General features: G+C 40.8%; 2 protein-coding genes and 1 long non-coding RNA gene across 8 annotated transcripts in view; 1 reads left to right on the forward strand and 2 right to left on the reverse strand.

Moving 5' to 3' along the window:
• The window catches only part of LOC110463839, an 8,123-nt gene extending 3,653 nt beyond the window's left edge, over positions 1 to 4,470 (reverse strand). Inside the window, exons 1-3 of one of the 6 annotated variants that reach the window (XR_002464434.1) lie at positions 3,789 to 3,817; positions 3,317 to 3,504; positions 24 to 258 (exon numbers count right to left, since the gene is read on the reverse strand). Coding sequence is in view for 5 of the 6 variants with exons in the window: in XM_021518727.1 (XP_021374402.1) it covers positions 17 to 258; positions 3,317 to 3,929; positions 4,162 to 4,182 (876 nt within the window). In the remaining variant the exon portion in view is untranslated. Of the gene's footprint in view, positions 1 to 16; positions 259 to 3,316; positions 4,135 to 4,161 lie in introns of those variants that run through there. The other 5 variants (XM_021518729.1, XM_021518728.1, XM_021518727.1 and 2 more) reach the window with 5 other exon arrangements.
• LOC110463842 (hepatocyte growth factor receptor-like) overlaps positions 1 to 19,954 on the reverse strand; it is a gene marked incomplete at its 5' end in the record, with an annotated part of 137,051 nt that overhangs the window by 103,949 nt on the left and 13,148 nt on the right. The window contains 2 exons of the mRNA XM_021518730.1: positions 5,206 to 5,363; positions 11,658 to 11,827. Coding sequence (XP_021374405.1) covers positions 5,206 to 5,363; positions 11,658 to 11,827 — 328 coding nt within the window. The remainder of the gene's footprint in view (positions 1 to 5,205; positions 5,364 to 11,657; positions 11,828 to 19,954) is intronic.
• LOC110463841 lies at positions 14,925 to 15,331 on the forward strand. The gene is made up of 3 exons (XR_002464435.1): positions 14,925 to 14,988; positions 15,021 to 15,201; positions 15,234 to 15,331. It is a non-coding gene; the product is annotated as an uncharacterized LOC110463841 (long non-coding RNA).

Genomic DNA, 19,954 nt, shown 5'->3' on the forward strand with positions numbered 1-19,954 from the left:
TCTGGTGTAATAATACTTGTAACCTTGTAACACAGATGGTGTATATCTCTGGTGTAATAATACTTGTAACCCTGTAACACGGATGATACATATCTCTGGTGTAATAATACTTGTAACCCTGTAACACAGATGGTACATATCTCTGGTGTAATAATTCTTGTAACCTTGTTACACATATGGTGAATATATCTGGTGTAATAATACTTGTAACCCTGTAACACAGATGGTGTATATCTCTGGTGTAATAATACTTGTAACCTTGTAACACAGATGGTGTATATCGCTGGTGTAATAATACTTGTAACTTTGTAACACAGATGGTGTTTATATCTGGTGTAATAATACTTGTAACCCTGTAACACAGATTGTTCATATCTCTGGTGTAGTAATACTTGTAACCTTTTAACAAAGATGGTATATATCTCTGGTGTATTAATACTTGTAACCTTTTAACAAAGATGGTATATATCTCTGGTGTAATCATACTTGTAACCTTGTATCAAAGATGGTATATATCGCTGGTGTAATAATACCTGTAACCTTGTACCACAGATGTTGTATATCGCTGGTGTAATATTACTCGTAACCCTGTAACACAGATTGTACATATCTCTGGTGTAGTAATACTTGTAACCTTGTAACAAAGATGGTATATATCGCTGGTGTAATAATACATGTAACCTTGTAACACAGACGGTGTATATCGCTGGTGTGATAATACTTGTAACTTTGTAACCCAGATGGTGTTTATATCTGGTGTAATATTACTTGTAACACAGATGGGGTTTATATCTGGTGTAATAATACTTCTAACGTGTATATCGCTGGTTTAAAAATACTGGTAACCTTGTAACACAGACGGTGTATATCGCTGGTTTAAAAATACTGGTAACCTTGTAACACGGATGGTGTATATCGCTTGTGTAATAATACTTGTGACTTTGTAACACAGACGGTGTATATCGCTGGTGTGATAATACTTGTAACTTTGTATCACAGATGGTGTTTATATCTGGTGTAATACTACTTGCAACCCTGTAACACAGATGTTACATATCTCTGGTGTAATGATACTTGTAACCTCGTAACACAGATTGTACATATCTCTGGTGTAGTAATACTTGTAACCTTGTATCAAAGATGGTATATATCTCTGGTGTAATTGTTTATATCTGGTGTAATACTACTTGCAACCCTGTAACACAGCTGGTGTAATAATACATGTAACCTTGTAACGCAGATGGGGTATAGCGCTTGTGTAATATTTCTTGTACCTTTGTAACACAGATAGTACATATCTCTGGTGTAATCATACTTGTAACCTTGTATCAAAGATGGTATATATCTCTGGTAACACAGATGGTATATGTCTCTGGTGTAATGATACTTGTAACCTTGTAACAAAGATGGTATATATCGCTGGTGTAATATTACTTGTAACTCTGTAACACAGATGGAGTATATCTCTGGTGTTATAATACTTGTAACCCTCTACCACAGATGGTACATAACTCTGGTGTAATAATACTTCTAACGTGTATATCGCTGGTGTAATAATACTTGTAACCCTGTAACATAGATGGTGTATATCTCTGGCGAATAATACTTGTAACCCTGTAACACAGATGGTACATATCTCTGGTGCAATAATACTTGTAACCCTGTAACACAGTGGTGTATATCGCTGGTGTAATAATACTTCTAACCCTGTAACACAGATAGTACATATCTCTGGTGTAATAACATAGATGGTGTATATCTCTGGTGTAATGATACTTGTAACCTTGTAACTCAGATGGTGTATATCTCTGGCGAATAATACTTGTACCCCTGTAACACAGATGGAGTATATCTCTGGTGTACTAATACTTGTAACCTTGTAACAAAGATGGTATATATCTCTTGTGCAATAAGACTTGTAACCCTGTTACACAGATGGTACATATCGCTGGTGTAATAATACTTCTAACCCTGTAACACAGATGGAACATATCTCTGGTGTAATAATACTTGTAACCTTGTAACAAAGATGGTATATATCTCTGGTGCAATAAGACTTGTAACCCTGTAACACAGATGGTACATATCTCTGGTGTAATAAGACTTGTAACCCTGTAACACAGATGGAACATATCTCTGGTGTAATAATACTTGTAACCTTGTAACATAGATGGTACATATCTCTGGTGTAATAATACCTGTAACCCTGTAACACAGATGGTACATATCTCTGGTGTAATAATACCTGTAACCCTGTAACACAGATGGTGTATATATCTGGTGTAATATTACTTGTAACCCTGTAGCAAAGATGGTGTATATCTCTGGTGTAATACTACTTGTAACCCTGTAACACAGATGGTGTATATATCTGGTGTAATATTACTTGTAACCCTGTAACACAGATGGTGTATATCTCTGGTGTAATAATACTTGTAACCCTGTAACACAGATGGAGTATATCTCTGGTGTACTAATACTTGTAACCTTGTAACACAGATGGTGTATATCTCTAGTGTAATACTACTTGTAACCCTGTAACACAGATGGTGTATATCTCTGGTGTAATATTACTCGTAACCCTGTAACACAGATGGTGTATATCTCTGGTGTTATAATACTTGTAACCCTGTAACACAGATGGTGCATATATCTGGTGTAATAATACTTGTAACCCTGTGTAACCCTGTAACACAGATGGTACATATATCTGGTGTAATAATACTTGTAACCCTGTAACATAGATAGTGTATATCTCTGGTGTAATAATACTTGTACCCCTGTAACACAGATGGTACATATATCTGGTGTAATAATACTTGTAACCCTGTGTAACCCTGTAACACAGATGGTACATATATCTGGTGTAATAATTCTTGTAACCCTGTAACACAGATGGTCTATATCTCTGGTGTAATAATACTTGTATCCCTGTAACACAGATGGTATATATCTCTGGTGGAATAATACTTGTAACCTTGTAATACAGATGGAGTATATCTCTGGTATAATAATACTTGTAACCCTGTAACACAGATGGTGTATATCTCTGGTATAATTATACTTGTAACCCTGTAACACAGATGGTACATATATCTGGTGTAATAATACTTGTAACCCTGTAACACAGATTGTATATATCTCTGGTGTAATAATACTTGTACCCCTGTAACACAGATGGTGTATATCTCTGGTATAATTATACTTGTAACCCTGTAACACAGATGGTCTATATCTCTGGTGTAATGATACTTGTAACCTTGTAACACAAATGGTATATATTTCTGGTGTAATAATACTTGTAACCCTGTGTAACCCTGTAACACAGATGGTACATATCTCTGGTGTAATAATACTTGTAACCTTGTAACACAGATGGTGTATATCTCTGGTGTAATGATACTTGTAACCTTGTAACACAGATGGTATATATTTCTGGTGTAATAATACTTGTAACCCTGTAACATAGATGGTGTATATCTCTGGTGTAATAATACTTGTAACCTTGTAACACAGATGGTGTATATACCTCTGGTGTAATAATACTTGTAACCTTGTAATACAGATGGTGTATATCTCTGGTATAATAATACTTGTAACCCTGTAACACAGATGGTATATATCTCTGGTGTAATGATACTTGTAACCTTGTAACACAGATGGTATATATCTCTGGTGTAATGATACTTGTAACCTTGTAACACAGATGGTATATATTTCTGGTGTAATAATACTTGTAACCCTGTAACATAGATGGTGTATATCTCTGGTGTAATAATATTTGTAACCCTGTAACACAGATGGTGTATATCTCTGGGGTAATAATACTTGTAACCTTGTAACACAGATGGTATATATCTCTGGTGTAATAATACTTGTAACCCTGTAACACAGATGGTATATATCTCTGGTGTAATAATACTTGTAACCTTGTAACATAGATGGTGTATATCTCTGGTGTAATAATATTTGTAACCCTGTAACACAGATGGTGTATATATCTGGTGAAATAATACTTGTAACCCTGTAACACAGATGGTGTATATCTCTGGTGTAATAATTCTTGTAACCTTGTAACACAGATGGTGTATATCTCTGGTGAAATAATACTTGTAACCCTGTAACACAGATGGTGTATATTGGTGTAATAATACTTGTAACCCTGTAACACAGATGGTACATATCTCTGGTGTAATAATACTTGTAAACCTGTAACACAGATGGTACATATCTCTGGTGTAATATTACTTGTAACCCTGTAACAAAGATGGTACATATCTCTGGTGTAATAATGCATGTAACCCTGTAATACAGATGGTGTATATCTCTGGTGTAATAATACTTGTAACCTTGTAACACAGATGGTGTATATATCTCTGGTGTAATAATACCTGTAACCTTGTAACACAGATGGTGTATATCTCTGGTGTACTAATACTTGTAACCCTGTAACACAGATGGTATATATCTCTGGTGTTATTATACTTGTGACCCTGTAACACAGATGGTGTATATATCTCTGGTGTAATAATACCTGTAACCTTGTAACACAGACGGTGTATATCTCTGGTGTAATAATTCTTGTAACCTTGTAACACAGATGGTGAATATCTCTGGTGTAATAATACTTGTTACCCTGTTACACAGATTGTATATATCTCTGGTGTTATAATACTTGTGACCCTGTAACACAGCTGGTGTATATCTCTGGTGTAATAATACTTGTTACCCTGTTACACAGATGGTATATATCTCTGGTGTTATAATACTTGTGACCCTGTAACACAGATGGTGTATATATCTGGTGTAACAATACTTGGACTTTATATTTTAAATTTGAGAAAGATATCTCCAGTACTTTCTGAGAAATAGTGATAACAAGAATTGTTTTAGGACATATGGGTGGCAGCCTGAATGACAGACGGATGACGGATTACAGATGCAGAGTGATTTAAATAGCGCACCATCTGATGGTGTTGATCTAAAAAAGTGATGCTGGACAGTTGCTGTGCCACTGACTTGCACACTGACATACAACACAGAAATGATCTCAAATCTTAACAAATTACTTAGTTTTAAAGCTTCTATGATTCAATTACAATCATTCACCAGATTGAAATAATTTGAATGCTATCACTCAATTGAAACTGTTGTTAATCATTGACAGTTTTAAATATAAACTGTCCATATAACTAGCCGCCTTACATTGTTACAGTGAGGTACTTGTTTTCACCGTTGACCAGGATTTCCACTTTCGTGTTATTAACGTTGTGCTTGAAGAACCTTCCCCGAATTGTAACCTCTGTGCCACCAGCTACTGGACCAAAGGCTGGTTCCAAGTTCTCCGAGTCAAACATGGGATTCTACAAACACAAAAAGAATCAATTTTACCATTACACAAAAATGCCAATTAAAATATAAACCTACCGTAATTCATTTAGTATTCATTTGTCAATCTATGACTGCCATGGTTAGACAGCTGAAATCCCAATTACCGGGTATTATGACATAACAAGTAATAATTCTAGGATACCACTGAGTCTTACTGGAATGTGGCTTTTCTATTTATTGATCAAGCACCATGTTAAATACATAATTGAATTAAAATGAAATGCTGAATGCCATTTTTAATGAGGTGAACATATTCCATACAGGTTACATATCCCACACTTCAAATCTATATATTTTATGCGGAACTCCACATTTTCCCATATTTTTTCATTTGAAGAAATATGGAGGAATTCACATGTATTATACTGAGAATATATGGAAAAAATGTGGAAAAACTGACTTTGTAAATATATCATTTGGAGAAGTTGGACTTTGCAAAAAATCACAAAATCAGAATACCGTAAAAACCCATGTAATTTGCGCAGTTTTTTTTCAGAGTTCTAATACCCAAAGTGGGGAGTGCGTAAAATACACAGGTATAGAAAATTTCAAGTTTTTTTCAGGAAAAGATCGACGATTCTGGGAGACCGCCATCTTGGATTATCTCCCTTGGCACCAGGAACTCTAAGACAAATGACGGTCAACAAATTTATTTATGTCAAACATTAATAAAAGAACTAGGAAGCTGTACTAGTAGGCTGCATTGACTGGTCACTGCTCGGCGTCCCCACACGATCTTGAGCCATTCCTTCATTGATGTTTCGGCCATCCATCCCTTCTCGTGTACACGGATGATGACATCAGGAGGGAAATCACCCTTGGGCATGGTCTTCCGCTTGAAAATGACATAAGGAGGTAGTTTCGTCCCATCTCCCATGCAGGCTAGCATCACTGGAAAAAAAATACGAAAATAAGTCTTAATATTCAACAGCGGTATTTGACTATAATACTAATTACCGTCCAGTACACAATATAGTAATTCTACACGATATGTACTCGTATATTGACTAGTATTCTGGTATGCGTATTTCGAAAGTCATGGGAACTTGTTTTTCTTCTGTACTCGTAAATCTCAATAATTACCGTACTATTTTATATGCGTATTTCGAGAGTCATAGGAACTTTTAATCGGAGCGTTAAATAGTTTGGATTTTTTTCTAATGATAATTACCTGTAAACCGGTTCTTTTCGTTTCCAGTTGTCTTGATTGCGACGCTCTTTGAGTTGGTGTGTGTCACTGTCGTATGGTAGGGGAGGTCAAAGGTGAGTGGGGTCTGGTCTGCATTGCCAATATTGGAGAGGTCGATGGTGTGTCGTTTGCGTATCTTTATGATGTAGTTCTGGAAATCTGTCAGTTTCTCTTCATGGTCGTCTGGCTGTCGCATGGCGATAGTGGTCCGTCGTCTCACACTGAGTTGGTGTCGTCGCATGAACCTGTAACACCAGTTCAATGAGGCCTTGAAGGTAGTCGATGGAAACTTGATTCGAAGCAGGTGAGATGCCCGGAGTCAAATTTCTGTGCTGCTGACACCATGTCCCTCGTCCCTACGGTCGCAAATCCACTGGTACAAGGCTTGTTCCATCTCGGGATGCGCTGACTGTCTCCCTCGGTTGGCTCTCTTATTAGATGGCATGACAATGAGTTGTTGCGTCTGTTTTTTCGCCAAAAACGGATGTTGGATTCGCCGACATTAAAGTGACGTCCCGCAGCTCTGTTGCCAAGTCTCTCAGCGAATTCTATTACTTCCAGCTTTTCTTGCGCCGTCCAGGAGCCGTCCTTTTTTCCCATTTCGTGGATTGGTAGTAGTGGTGGAGGAGCATGAACATCGTTTTTTTCTGATTTTTTGGGTGCGCAAAATATTCGAGTAGAGGCTTTTTTCCCGATTTTCAGCCTCAAAAAGTGCCTGCGCAAATTACACAGGTGCGCAAATTACATGGGTTTTTACGGTACCGATTATGGACTTACAATTTTTCTGATACAGAGAAAAATACAGAAAAAATATGGAAAAATGATGATTAATAAACACTGTGAGCCACTTTGGTCCATCTAGAATGTTGGTCAATTTTCACAATCAAATTCTGAAAGCATTCAGGTCAGTTGGTTTGTGTGAAAGGATGAAGGAACATGTATTTGAGAAGCAAATACCAGCATCTAATCAGGTATTATGATTGATAGCTTCTTGCTTTGAATGTTTAAGTCATGAGATGTATTCTGATTCCAACAATGATCTGATTTTAAGGTTTAAATTGTTTTCAAAGGTAAGGGTAAGTTTTGGTTTTATTTATTTAAAATATCAGGGAAAAGAACAACTACATATATCAGCTAGGTCTGTCGTGTTTGGCATCTCGGACAAAGCCTTGACCTTTAAGCTTATCTAGAATAGGTTTCAGACCTGAAGCTGTGATCAGATGTCCTACAAACACGTTTTGAGCATGGTTGTCTAATGGTAGAACGCAGGGCTCGTGACCGTAGGGTTGCAGGTTTAAGTCACGCCACAGCACTGTATTGTATCTCTGAGCAAGATACTTTACTCCGCTTGTTCCAGTCTACTCAGCTGTAAATGAGTATGTGGTTGGGCAGTGATAGAGTTGTTGAATGCTAGCTGTGAGCTTTAGGATGTATTCTAATATTCTTGATTATTGCATTGAAAGTTAATGTCGCCAAACTGACACTATTAGTCAATAATACTCATAGATAAATGAAATGATGGCGCTAATGGAGGACTATGGGCTTCCAAAGATTGAACTCTGTATCCTGTAATAGAATAAAAAGGAACTAAGAACATAGCCTCCTTATGCCTTGTTGAAGTGAGGAAAAGCTTAGGTTGCCACAAAATTGGACTGCTTGAGGTCTGAGCCTCTTTTCTATAACAATGCCCTTATTTGAATGAAAACGAGGACTGGGCCTCCACACACATTTGTATAAGGATGAGGACTGGATGCCTCCACACGCGCTATGAATTAGGATGAGGATTTGGCCTCCACTGGTATGAAATGGGATGAGGACTGGGTCTCCACACACATATGAAATGGGATGAGGACACGCGCTATGAATTAGGATGAGGACTTGGCCTCCACACACGTATGAAATGGGATGAGGACTGGACCTCCACACACGTATGAATTGGGATGAGGACCCAGGGCCTCCACACGCGTATGAATTAGGATGAGGACTTGGCCTCCACATGTATGAAATGGGATGAGGACTGGGCCTCCACACGTGTATGAATTAGGATGAGGACTTGGCCTCCACATGTATGAAATGGGATGAGGACTGGGTCTCCACACACGCTATGAATTAGGATGAGGACTTGGCCTCCACACAGCCCTCAGGCCCTTGGGAGGCCAGACCCACGGTTTATACAAAATTGAGTCCCCTTGGCCCAAGGATACTCCAGACTAAATAAGGATAAATCCCTCACTCCCTATGGTAGGAGAAGGATTTTGGAGGTTTTACCTCTTTTTCCCCTATTTGGCCCCGCCCCTCTGCCCCAAGGGGGGTCACACCAACCATTTATACAAATCTTGGCCTTTCAGGACAACTAAGTAGCGTTTTAAAGGAAAAGTTGACGGATGGACGGACGACGGATGAATGCTGCGGTATGGCATAAGCTCACCATGGTTCTTCGGATAAAGTGAGCTAATAAAACATGCACAACTAAATATAAGGACCCACATATCAAATTTGAGGTAAACCCCTCAAGGACTTTCTGGGAATTAGCAATAACAAACTCTAACGGTCAAAATTTAAGATGGCCACCTGTCAATAATTTTGTTTATTCCATCAGTCACAAAAGTAAACATGCATAATAAATGACCAAGGGGATCCTACAAATAAAGAGGAAGGTATCTCCATCACTCCCTTAGAAATAGCAACATTGTATAGTCAAAATCCAAGATGATCCTTATTAACAGAGTAGTTTGCGCCAAAGAAAAACACAGAAATGTTTGTTTTGTTCCTTTCTTTGTCTAATAAATTATTCTCAATAAGTTCAAGGTACCCTTTTAGGTCCAATAGTATGGTATCATTTTGTCAGATTGAGGTAATTGGATGCATTACTGCTTTATTCACTTGAAGACTGGTTCAACAAACAAGAGATCCCAGAGGGATCTTGGCGCCCACCTTCGTACCATCTTCATTAGTTCTTTGTCAGTTCAATCTTTTCTCTTTTTTCCTCTAATCTGTTTGATCGAGTCATGTTAACCAAAAATGCACCTTTAGGTAACTTTTGATCTAAGTTTAATACTGATGAGTATGAAAGCCAACCTTCAAAGTGAGTTTGTCATTTCACATATTTACTAGTACAGTACTTAATGTGAAAGAAATAGAATCGATCATTGCAATATGAGAAAGATCTGTTTAGTTCTTCTTTTAATCCATTTTGTTTTTATGATCAGTCTCAAAATATAACATGCACAACGAGGGATCATGGGGAACCTACATATAAAATTTGAGAAAGATCCCTCCCGTACTTCCCGAGAAATAGTGATAACAAACTTTCAATATCAAAATCCAAGATGGCTGCATGTCGGCCATGTTGTTTATCCGATCAGTCTAAAAAGTTGCCCTGTACAGCTAAGGACCAAGGGAAACCTACATAAAGATTTGAGAAAGATCCCTCTGATACTTCCCAAGAAATAGCGATAACAAACTTTCAATATCAAAATCAAAGATGGCTGCCTGTCGGCCATGTTGTTTATCCGATCAGTCTCAAAAAATGCCCTGCACAGCTAATGACCAAGGGAAACCTACATATAAAATTTGAGATTGATCCCTCAAGTACTTCTTGAGAAATAGCGATAACAAACTTTCAATATCAAATTCCAAGATGGCTGCCTTTCGGCCATATTGTTTATCCGATCAGTCTCAAAAGTTGCCCTGCATAGCTTAAAGGACAAAGGGGAGCATACATATTAAATTTAAGAAAGATCCCTCTGGTACTTCTTGAGAAATAGCAATAACAAACTTTCACTATCAAAATCAAAGATGGCTGCCTGTCGGCCATGTTGTTTATCCGTTCAGTCTCAAAAGTTGCCCTGCACAGCTAAGGACTAAGGGGAACCTATATATAACATTTGAGAAAGATCCCTCTGGTACTTCTTGATAAATAGCGATAACAAACTTTCACTATCAAAATCCAAGAGGGCTGTCTGTTGGCCATGTTGTTTATAAGATCAGTCTCAAAAGTTGCCCTGCACAGCTAAGGACCAAGGGGAACCTATATATAAAAGTTGAGAAAGATCCCTCTGGTATTTCTTGAGAAATAGTGATAACAAACTTTCAATATCAAAATCCAAGATGGCTACCTGTCGGCCATGTTGTTTATCCGATCAGTCTCAAAAGTTGCCCTGCACTGCTAGGGACCAAGGGGAACCTACATTTAAAAGTTGAGAAAGATCCCTCTGGTACTTCTTGAGAAATACCGATAACAAGAATTGTTTAAGGACGGACCACGGACGGACCACGGACCACGGATGAAGGGTGATTTCAATAGCCCACCATCAGATGATGGTGGGCTAAAAATGAGGTCGTAGAATCACCACTTATGGAGGGGTATAGCAAAGAAATTGTTGCACATTTAATTACACAAAGAATGTGGAAAATCCGCCTCAATTATATTTCAAACTGTAGTTTCATACAAAGACTATCTAAATTCGCACATTCAACCCCGTTTATCAATGTTTTATATAATTAAAAGCCAATTCTTTATTCCAAGTGCAGGCACATACGAAAATTTGCCATAGAAAAATAACAATGCACCCCATTGGCCACTGTTTATTAGATTCACAATACATGTTACTTTTGTTTCTATGTTATTCATTCCATTAGGACAAGTAATTATCATATCCCTAGGTTATAAATATCTGGTTTATGTGCTAGCTCTTGTATTATTCTGCAACTCCAATTAATCTACACTGTTGATGTTGTTGTCAATAATCCGTCAAAATATTTTATGTGTCAATTAAATGTAAGTTGGAAACACAAAATCAGGTTTTCAGGAAGAGTTTCCAGAAATCAGCTATTACTGTTGATCAAGGGAGTATATGTAACTCAGGGAAGGTTTCTGAAGAAAGTAGTGAGCGGCCAGAAGTCATGCAATTTTGACATTTCTGATCTCTACTGTGTCTAAAACATCAGAGGTTAAAAAGTTGATATGCCAGACAGACAGACGCCACACCACATCATAAGCCCATTTGGCCCTTTGGGCAAGGTGAGCTAAAAATGAAATGAAGTCATTTGACCTCAATGATGTCGATGTACTCACACACTGCAGGTTATGACGGACAGGATACAGACATACACACTGCCCAGAGGTCTGGTCACATGATGTGATGTCCTGCGACCCCACCTTATTACACGTGCAGTCGTCACATCCTCGGGAATTGGCAAAATCAAGATTTTTGTATCCAGATTTACACAAATCACACTTCCTACCTAAAATGTAAAACAAAAACAAAAAACAAAAAAGTTTTAATTTTATTTTTTTGAAGCTTCTCATTCTAACTCACCGTTGTCGATTCTGTTCTTTTATTTGAGATGTTTATGTTGAAGGATTATTACAGACTTTGTTAGGCTCATTCTAAGGAAGCTACCTGTTCTTTAAAGCAAGTTGTTTGAATTGTTTGATATATTTGACCTCTTTAAAGTAGATCCAGGTCACTTTTGTTCAAAAAGTTAGGTTCCATCAAAGGAATCTATCAGAAAAATGTCATGACTCTAGGCTTTATGGTTCTTCTGAAGAAGTCATTTAGGGTTTTATATATATTTGACCTCTGTTACCATGAAAGTAGGTCAAGGTCATTTTTATTCCCAAATTTCTAGCCAAATATCGTAACTCTAGTCCTTTCAGATTTTCAAAAGAAGTTTATTTTTATTTTTGACATACAATGTATTTAAAATTTGTGACATTGAATGTGACATGACTGTAAGCATTTCATTAAAAGTAGTTGCTTAAAGAATAAGTTGAAGACAGATGGATGAACAGACGATGGATGCTGCTCCACAGCATTAACTGTACATTAAAAACCTACTCAAATAAAAAAAATCCATAACTGGAAATAAGTCTTTTTCATTTTCTCTACATCAATTGGATGAACTGGGGTATTGAATTTAAATATCTTATTTCCCACTTTGCTCCCTGCCCCAAGATGGAGTGGAGAAGAGGTGTCAGTTGTTCATATGTGTATAGCTTCGAATTGCCATCCCTTGATATTGATAATTCTAAATAAGTTTAAACGATTTGGAATTGAAAATATAGAAACTAATTCCAGATTTACAGGACATTAGTTAGCATACTATAACATTGCTTTATCATCACAATAATTCCAATTAAGATTTAACTGTTTTCTACAGAAAACAAACAAAATATACCTGAAAGTGTCATTTCCTTATACATGTACTAACTTAAGTACGCTTTGCCCCCTAACTTTCCTTCGGGGTAAATAAATGACCTCTTTCAGGCAACACTTTCAGGCCCAAGGGGTGAGTTTGTTTTCATGCCATCTCACAGCAATTCCTTCACAATCTTTAAAACCAAGTTTTAACTTTTTCCTCCTGAAATAAACAAATTACCCAAAAGTGTTATTTTCCTCTAGAACCTAAATTACCCCCTCTCCTAGGGAAAATGGATGACCTGGGGGAGGGGGGGGGGGTATTTGAGTTAACAATTTAGACGAAGTACCTTAGTACCGCTTTACATATAATTAGAGTATTTAATTTTTAGATGTCTTTTTCTAAAGATTTTTGAAATTTTAGCAAGTTCCCACTTTTGGCCCAGTCCCTGAGACCTCTGGAGAGTTGGATCTATCTATTATGATGAGCTGCTCTTGACCCTTGATCATTCTTCTTGCAAAATTATATAAAATAAAGCCTTGAAAAAAAGTACATGTACAGGTGTGGCATGGTTTTGTGTATCACAGTGAAATGAGCAGGTGTCAAATTACGATGATAATGGTTCATTTCACCATGATATAGGGGCAGGAGAGGTTCAGTTAACCATGATATAGGGGCAGGAGAGGTTCAGCTCACCATGATATAGGGGCAGGGGAGGGTCAGGGGGGGGCAGGAGAGGGTCATTTCACCATGATATATCGGCAGGAGAGGTTCAGTACACCATGATATAGGGGCAGGGGAGGTTTAGGGTTGGGCAGGAGAGGTTCATTTCACCATGATATAGCGCCAGAGAAGGTTCAGTTCACCATGATATAGGGGCATGAGAGGTTCAGTTCACCATGATATAGGTGCATGAGAGGTTCAGTTCACCATGATATAGGGGCAGGTGAGGTTCAGGGTGGGGCAGGAGAGGTTTAGTTCACCATGATATAGGGGCAGGAGAGATTCAGTTCACCATGATATAGGGGCAGGAGAGGGTCATTTCACCATGGTATAGGGGCAGGAGTGGTTCAGGGTGGGGCAGGAGAGGTTCATGTCACCATAATATAGGGGCAGGAGAGGTTCAGGGTGGGACAAGAGAGGTTCATTTCACCATGATATAGGGACAGGAGAGGTTCAGGGTGGGGCAGGAGAGGGTCATTTCACCATGGTATAGGGGCAGGAGTGGTTCAGGGTGGGGCAGGAGAGGTTGAGTTTACCATGATATATGGGCAGGAAAGGGTCAGTTCACCATGATATAGGGGCAGGGGAGAGGTTCAGTTCACCATGATATAGTGGAAGGAGAGGTTCAGGGTGGGGCAGGAGAGGGTCAGTTTACCATGATATATGGGCAGGAAAGGTCCAGTTCACCATGATATAGGGGCAGGGGAGAGGTTCAGTTCACCATGATATAGAGGCAGAAGAGGTTCAGTTCACCATGATATAGGGGCGGGAGAGGTTCAGGGTGGGGCAGGAGAGGTACGGAAGGAGAGGTTCAGGGTGGGGCAGTAGAGGTTCATTTCACCATGATAAAGGGGGAGGGGAGGTTCAGGGTGGGGCAGGAGAGGGTCATTTCACCATGGTATAGGGGCAGGAGTGGTTCAGGGTGGGGCAGGAGAGGTTGAGTTTACCATGATATATGGGCAGGAAAGGTTCAGATCACCATGATATAGGGGCAGGGGAGGTACAGGGTGGGGCAGGAGAGGTTCAGTTTACCATGGTATAGGGGCAGGGGAGGGTCAGGGGGGGGCAGGAGAGGGTCATTTCACCATGGTATAGGGGCAGGAGTGGTTCAGGGTGGGGCAGGAGAGGTTCATTTCACCATGGTATAGGGGCAGGAGTGGTTCAGGGTGGGGCAGGAGAGGTTCAGGGTGGGGCAGGAGAGGTTGAGTTTACCATGATATATGGGCAGGAAAGGTTCAGTTCCCCATGATATAGGGGCAGGGGAGGTTCAGGTCACCATGATATAGGGGCATGAGAGGTTCAGTTCACCATGATATAGGGGAAGGAGAGGTTCAGGGTGGGGCAGTAGAGGTTCATTTCACCATGATAAAGGGGCAGGAGAGGTTCAGTTCACCATGATATTGGGGCAGGAGTGCTTCATGGTGGGGCAGGAGAGGTTCAGTTCACCAAGATATAGGGGCAGGGGAGGTTCAGGGTTGGGCAGGATAGGTTCAGTTCACCATGATATAGGGGCAGGGGAGGTTCAGGGTGGGGCAGGAGAGGTTCAGTTTACCATGATATATGGGCAGGAAAGGTTCAGTTCACCATGATATAGGGGCAGGGGAGGTTCAGTTCACCATGATATAGGGGCAGGAGAGGTTCAGGGTGGGGCAGGAGAGGTTCATTTCACCATGATATATCGGCAGGAGAGGTTCAGTTCACCATGATATAGGGGCAGGGGAGGTTTAGTTCACCATGATATAGGGGCAGGAGAGGTTCATTTCACCATGATAAAGGGGGAGGGGAGGTTCAGGGTGGGGCAGGAGAGGTTCAGTTCACCAAGATATAGGGGCAGGAGAGGTTCAGCTCACCATGATATAGGGGCAGGGGAGGGTCAGGGTGGGGCAGGAAAGGTTTAGGTCACCATGATATAGGGGCGGAGAGGTTCAGTTCACCATGTTATAGGGGCAGGAAAGGTTTAGTTCACCATGATATAGGGGCGGAGAGGGTCAGTTCACCATGATATAGGGGCAGGAGAGGTTCAGGGTGGGGCAGGAAAGGTTTAGTTCACCATGATATAGGGGCGGAGAGGTTCAGTTCACCATGATATAGGGGCAGGAGAGGTTCATTTCACCATGGTATAGGGGCAGGAGTGGTTCAGGGTGGGGCAGGAGAGGTTCATTTCACCATGGTATAGGGGCAGGAGTGGTTCAGGGTGGGGCAGGAGAGGTTCATTTCACCATGATATAGGGGCAGAAGAGGTTCAGTTCACCATGATATAGGGGCAGGAGAGATTCAGTTCACCATGATATAGGGGCAGGAGAGGGTCATTTCACCATGATATAGGGACAGGAGAGGTTCAGGGTGGGGCAAGAGAGGTTCATTTCACCATGATATAGGGGCAGGGGAGGTTCAGTTCCTCATGATATAGGTGCAGGAGAGGTTCAGGGTGGGGCAGGAGAGGTTCATTTCACCATGGTATAGGGGCAGGAGTGGTTCAGGGTGGGGCAGGAGAGGTTCAGGTCACCATGATATAGGGGCAGGGGAGGGTCAGGGTGGGGCAGGAAAGGTTTAGGTCACCATGATATAGGGGCGGAGAGGTTCAGTTCAACATGATATAGGGGCAGGAGAGGTTCAGTTCACCATGATATTGGGGCAGGAGTGGTTCAGGGTGGGGCAGGAGAGGTTCATTTCACCATGGTATAGGGGCAGGAGTGGTTCAGGGTGGGGCAGGAGAGGTTCAGTTCACCATGATATAGGGGAAGGAGAGGTTCAGGGTGGGGCAGTAGAGGTTCATTTCACCATGATATAGGGGCAGGAGAGGGTCAGTTCACCATGATATAGGGGCAGGGGAGGGTCAGGGTGGGGCAGGAAAGGTTTAGGTCACCATGATATAGGGGCGGAGAGGTTCAGTTCACCATGATATAGGGGCAGGAGAGGTTCATTTCACCATGATATAGGGACAGGAGAGGTTCAGGGTGGGGCAAGAGAGGTTCATTTCACCATGATATAGGGGCAGGAGAAGTTCAGGGTGGGGCAGGAGAGGTTCATTTCACCATGATATAGGGGCAGGAAAGGATCAGTTCACCATGATATAGGGGAAGGAGAGGTTCAGGGTGGGGCAGGAGAGGGTCAGTTCACCATCATAAAGGGGCAGGAGAGGTTCAGGGTGGGGCAGGAAAGGTTCAGTTCACCATGTGATATAGGGGCAGGAGAGGTTCAGTTCACCATGATATAGGGCCAGGGGAGGTTCAGTTCACCATGATATAGGGGCAGGGGAGGTTCAGGGTGGGGCAGGAAATGTTCAGTTCACCATGATATAGGGCCAGGGGAGGTTCAGTTCACCATGATAAAGGGGCAGGAGAGGTTCAGGGTGGGGCAGGAAAGGTTCAGTTCACCATGATATTGGGGCAGGAGAGGTTTAGTTCACCATGATATAGGCCCAGGGGAGGTTCAGCTCACCATGATAAAGGCTCAGGAGAGGTTCAGGATGGGGCAGGAGAGGGTCATGGGGCAGGAGAGGGTCGGTTCACCATGTTAAAGGGGCAGGGGGGGGTCAGGGTGGGGCAGGGGGGGGTCAGGGTGGGGCAGGGATGGTTCAGTTCACCATAATATAGGGGCAGGAGTGGATCAGTTCACCTTGATATAGGGGCATGAGAGGTTCAGGGGGGGGCAGGAAGGTAGAGAAATATAGGGTGGGGCAGAAAGGTAGAGAAATATAGGTTGGGGCAGGAAGGAAGAGAAATATAGGGTGGGGCAGGAAGGTAGAGAAATATAGGGTGGGGCAGGAAGGTAGAGAAATATAGGGTGGGGCAGAAAGGAAGAGAAATATAGGGTGGGGCAGAAAGCTAGAGAAATAAAGGGTGGGGCAGAAAGGTAGAGAAATATAGAGTGGGGCGGGAAGGTAGAGAAATATAGGGTAGGGCAGGAAGGTAGAGAAATATAGGGTGGGGCAGGAAGGTAGAGAAATATAGGGTGGGGCAGAAAGCTAGAGAAATATAGGGTGGGGCAGGAAGGTAGAGAAATATAGGGTGGGGCAGGAAGGTAGAGAATTATAGGGTGGGCAGGAAGGTAGAGAAATATAGGGTGGGCAGGAAGGTAGAGAAATATAGGGTGGGGCAGGAAGGTAGAGAAATATAGGGTGGGGCAGNTTGGGCAGGAAGGTAGAGAAATAAAGGGTGGGGCAGGAAGGTAGAGAAATATAGGGTGGGGCAGGAAGGGAGAGAGATATAGGGTTTGGCAGGAAGGTAGAGAAGTATAGGGTGAGGCAGGAAGGTAGAGAAGTATAGGGTGGGGCAGGAGGGGTTCACGTTACCATAATGCTGATATTAAGCATTTCGATATAGGGGGAGGGGAGGTTCAGGGTGGGGCCAGAGAGGTTCATTTCACCATGATATAGGGGCATGAGAGGTTCAGTTCACCATGATATAGGGGCATGAGAGGTTCAGTTCACCATGATATAGGGACAGGAGAGGTTCAGGGTGGGGCAGGAGAGGTTCAGGGGGGGGCAGGAAAGGAGAGAAATATAGGGTGGGGCAGGAAGGTAGAGAAATATAGGGTGGGGCAAGAGAGGTTCACTTTACCATAATGCTGATATTAAGCATTTCACCATATTTTTTCTATTTTACTTTTTAAAACCAAATATTTTTTAGTTCATTTCATTTTGTTGTCCTGTATATGAAAATATCAAAATTAAGTTTAGGGTAGAGACATTTATAGTGGTACAGGTGGGGTTCAATTACCAGGTCATTATGGTGAAATGGAGCTTTTCACTATCCTTTTTTCTATTGACTTTTTCAAAGCAAATATGAATATAACAAAAGTTATGACTAGGGTAGAGAAATTAAAGGTGATCAAAATATATCAAAAAATAATTAAACAAATTCTACCACAGTCATGATTTAGTCATTTTCATATACAGGAAAACACATTGATGTGAACTAAAAATGAATTGGTTTAAAAGACGTCAATTAGAAACAAGATACCCCAGAGGGATCTTGGCCCCTCAATCGTACCATCTTCTGTAGTTCTATGTCAGTTTGATCTTTTCTTTTCTCCTATCTGTTTGATGGAGTCATGAAAATAGTGTATGCACCTTGAGATATAACTTTCGATCTAAACTTCATACTGCTGTGTATAAAAGACAACCTTCAAAGTGAGTTTTCGTTTCGCATATTACTAGTACAGTACTTGATGTGAAAGAAACAGAACCATCATTGCCACATGGGAAAGATCTGTAACGTCCTTTCTGGGAAATTGTTGTTATGTCAAAATCCAAGATGATCATCTGCAGCCATCTTGTTTTTATGATCAGTATCAAAATTAACCATGCACAACTAAGGACCAAGGGGAACCTACTTATCAATTGAGAAAGATCCCTCAAGTACTCTCTGAGAACTAGGAATAGCAAACTGTCAAAATCCAAGATAACCACCTGTCAACCATTTTTTTTATTCCATCAGTCACAAAAGTAAACATGCACAATTATAATGACCAAGGGTAACCTTTATATCAAATTTGGGAAAGATCATTCCAGTAATTTCTTAGATATAGCGCTAACAACCATTAACAATGAAAATGCATGATGGTGCCTATTGGCCATCATGGTTTTCCAATCAGTCCCAAAATTCAATATGCATAACAAGGGACCCTTGGAAATCTTCATGAGAGATATGAGAAAGATCCCTCCGGTACGTACTTTCTGAGAAATAGCGCTAACAAACTAAAACTCAACAAGAGATCCTGCTATTTAAATTAATCAGTCTTTTGATCAACCTCAAAAGTTAAAGACCAAGGAGAACCTAGTCAAATCAAATGGATTCCCTGAGATATGGCGACAACAAACTTTTACTGTAACACGATGGCTGCCTGTCAGCATCTTGGTTTTCAGATTAGTCCAAAAATTTAAATTGCATAGCTGCGAACCAAGAGGAACCCTTGAGTAAAATTTTAGAAAGATCCCTCCAATAGTTTGTGAGCAATAGCGCTAACAAACTTAGGCTCTCAAATTAAAAATGGCTGCCTGTGGGCCATCTGGGTTTTCCAATCATCCTAAAAATTTGATATCCGTAACTAGGAATCATGGGAACCTTCATATTAAGAAATAGCGCTAACTAACTTTAACTCCTGTCAGCCATCTTGGTTTTGTGATCAGTCCCAACTAGAACTGTAAGCTAAAGGCTAACTAATACCCTCGCTCCTACATAAACCAAAACTGTAAGCTAAAGGCTTACTAAGACAAAACAATATAGTCTCCCACCAGTAACAAGTATTTTGTACAAAGGGGCATAACTCCACCAAAAAGGGTTGAAATCCAAAATTAAAATGTCGGTGCACAACTACATAAGAAACAGTTGTGTGACAGCACAACGCACCAAAAATCGTTCACACACAGTCCGCACATCGTCCACACATGGTGCGCACAACCGTGTGATTTAACAATGGTTCGCCTCTTTGTGCGCTTGCTTCTCTCCGCACAACTGTGCGATTTGGTACAATTTGTAGATCAATATTAAGGAAAACTTGTAT

The sequence above is a fragment of the Mizuhopecten yessoensis genome, unplaced genomic scaffold, assembly GCF_002113885.1.
Source record: "Mizuhopecten yessoensis strain PY_sf001 unplaced genomic scaffold, ASM211388v2 scaffold10935, whole genome shotgun sequence".
Lineage (NCBI taxonomy): Eukaryota > Metazoa > Mollusca > Bivalvia > Pectinida > Pectinidae > Mizuhopecten > Mizuhopecten yessoensis.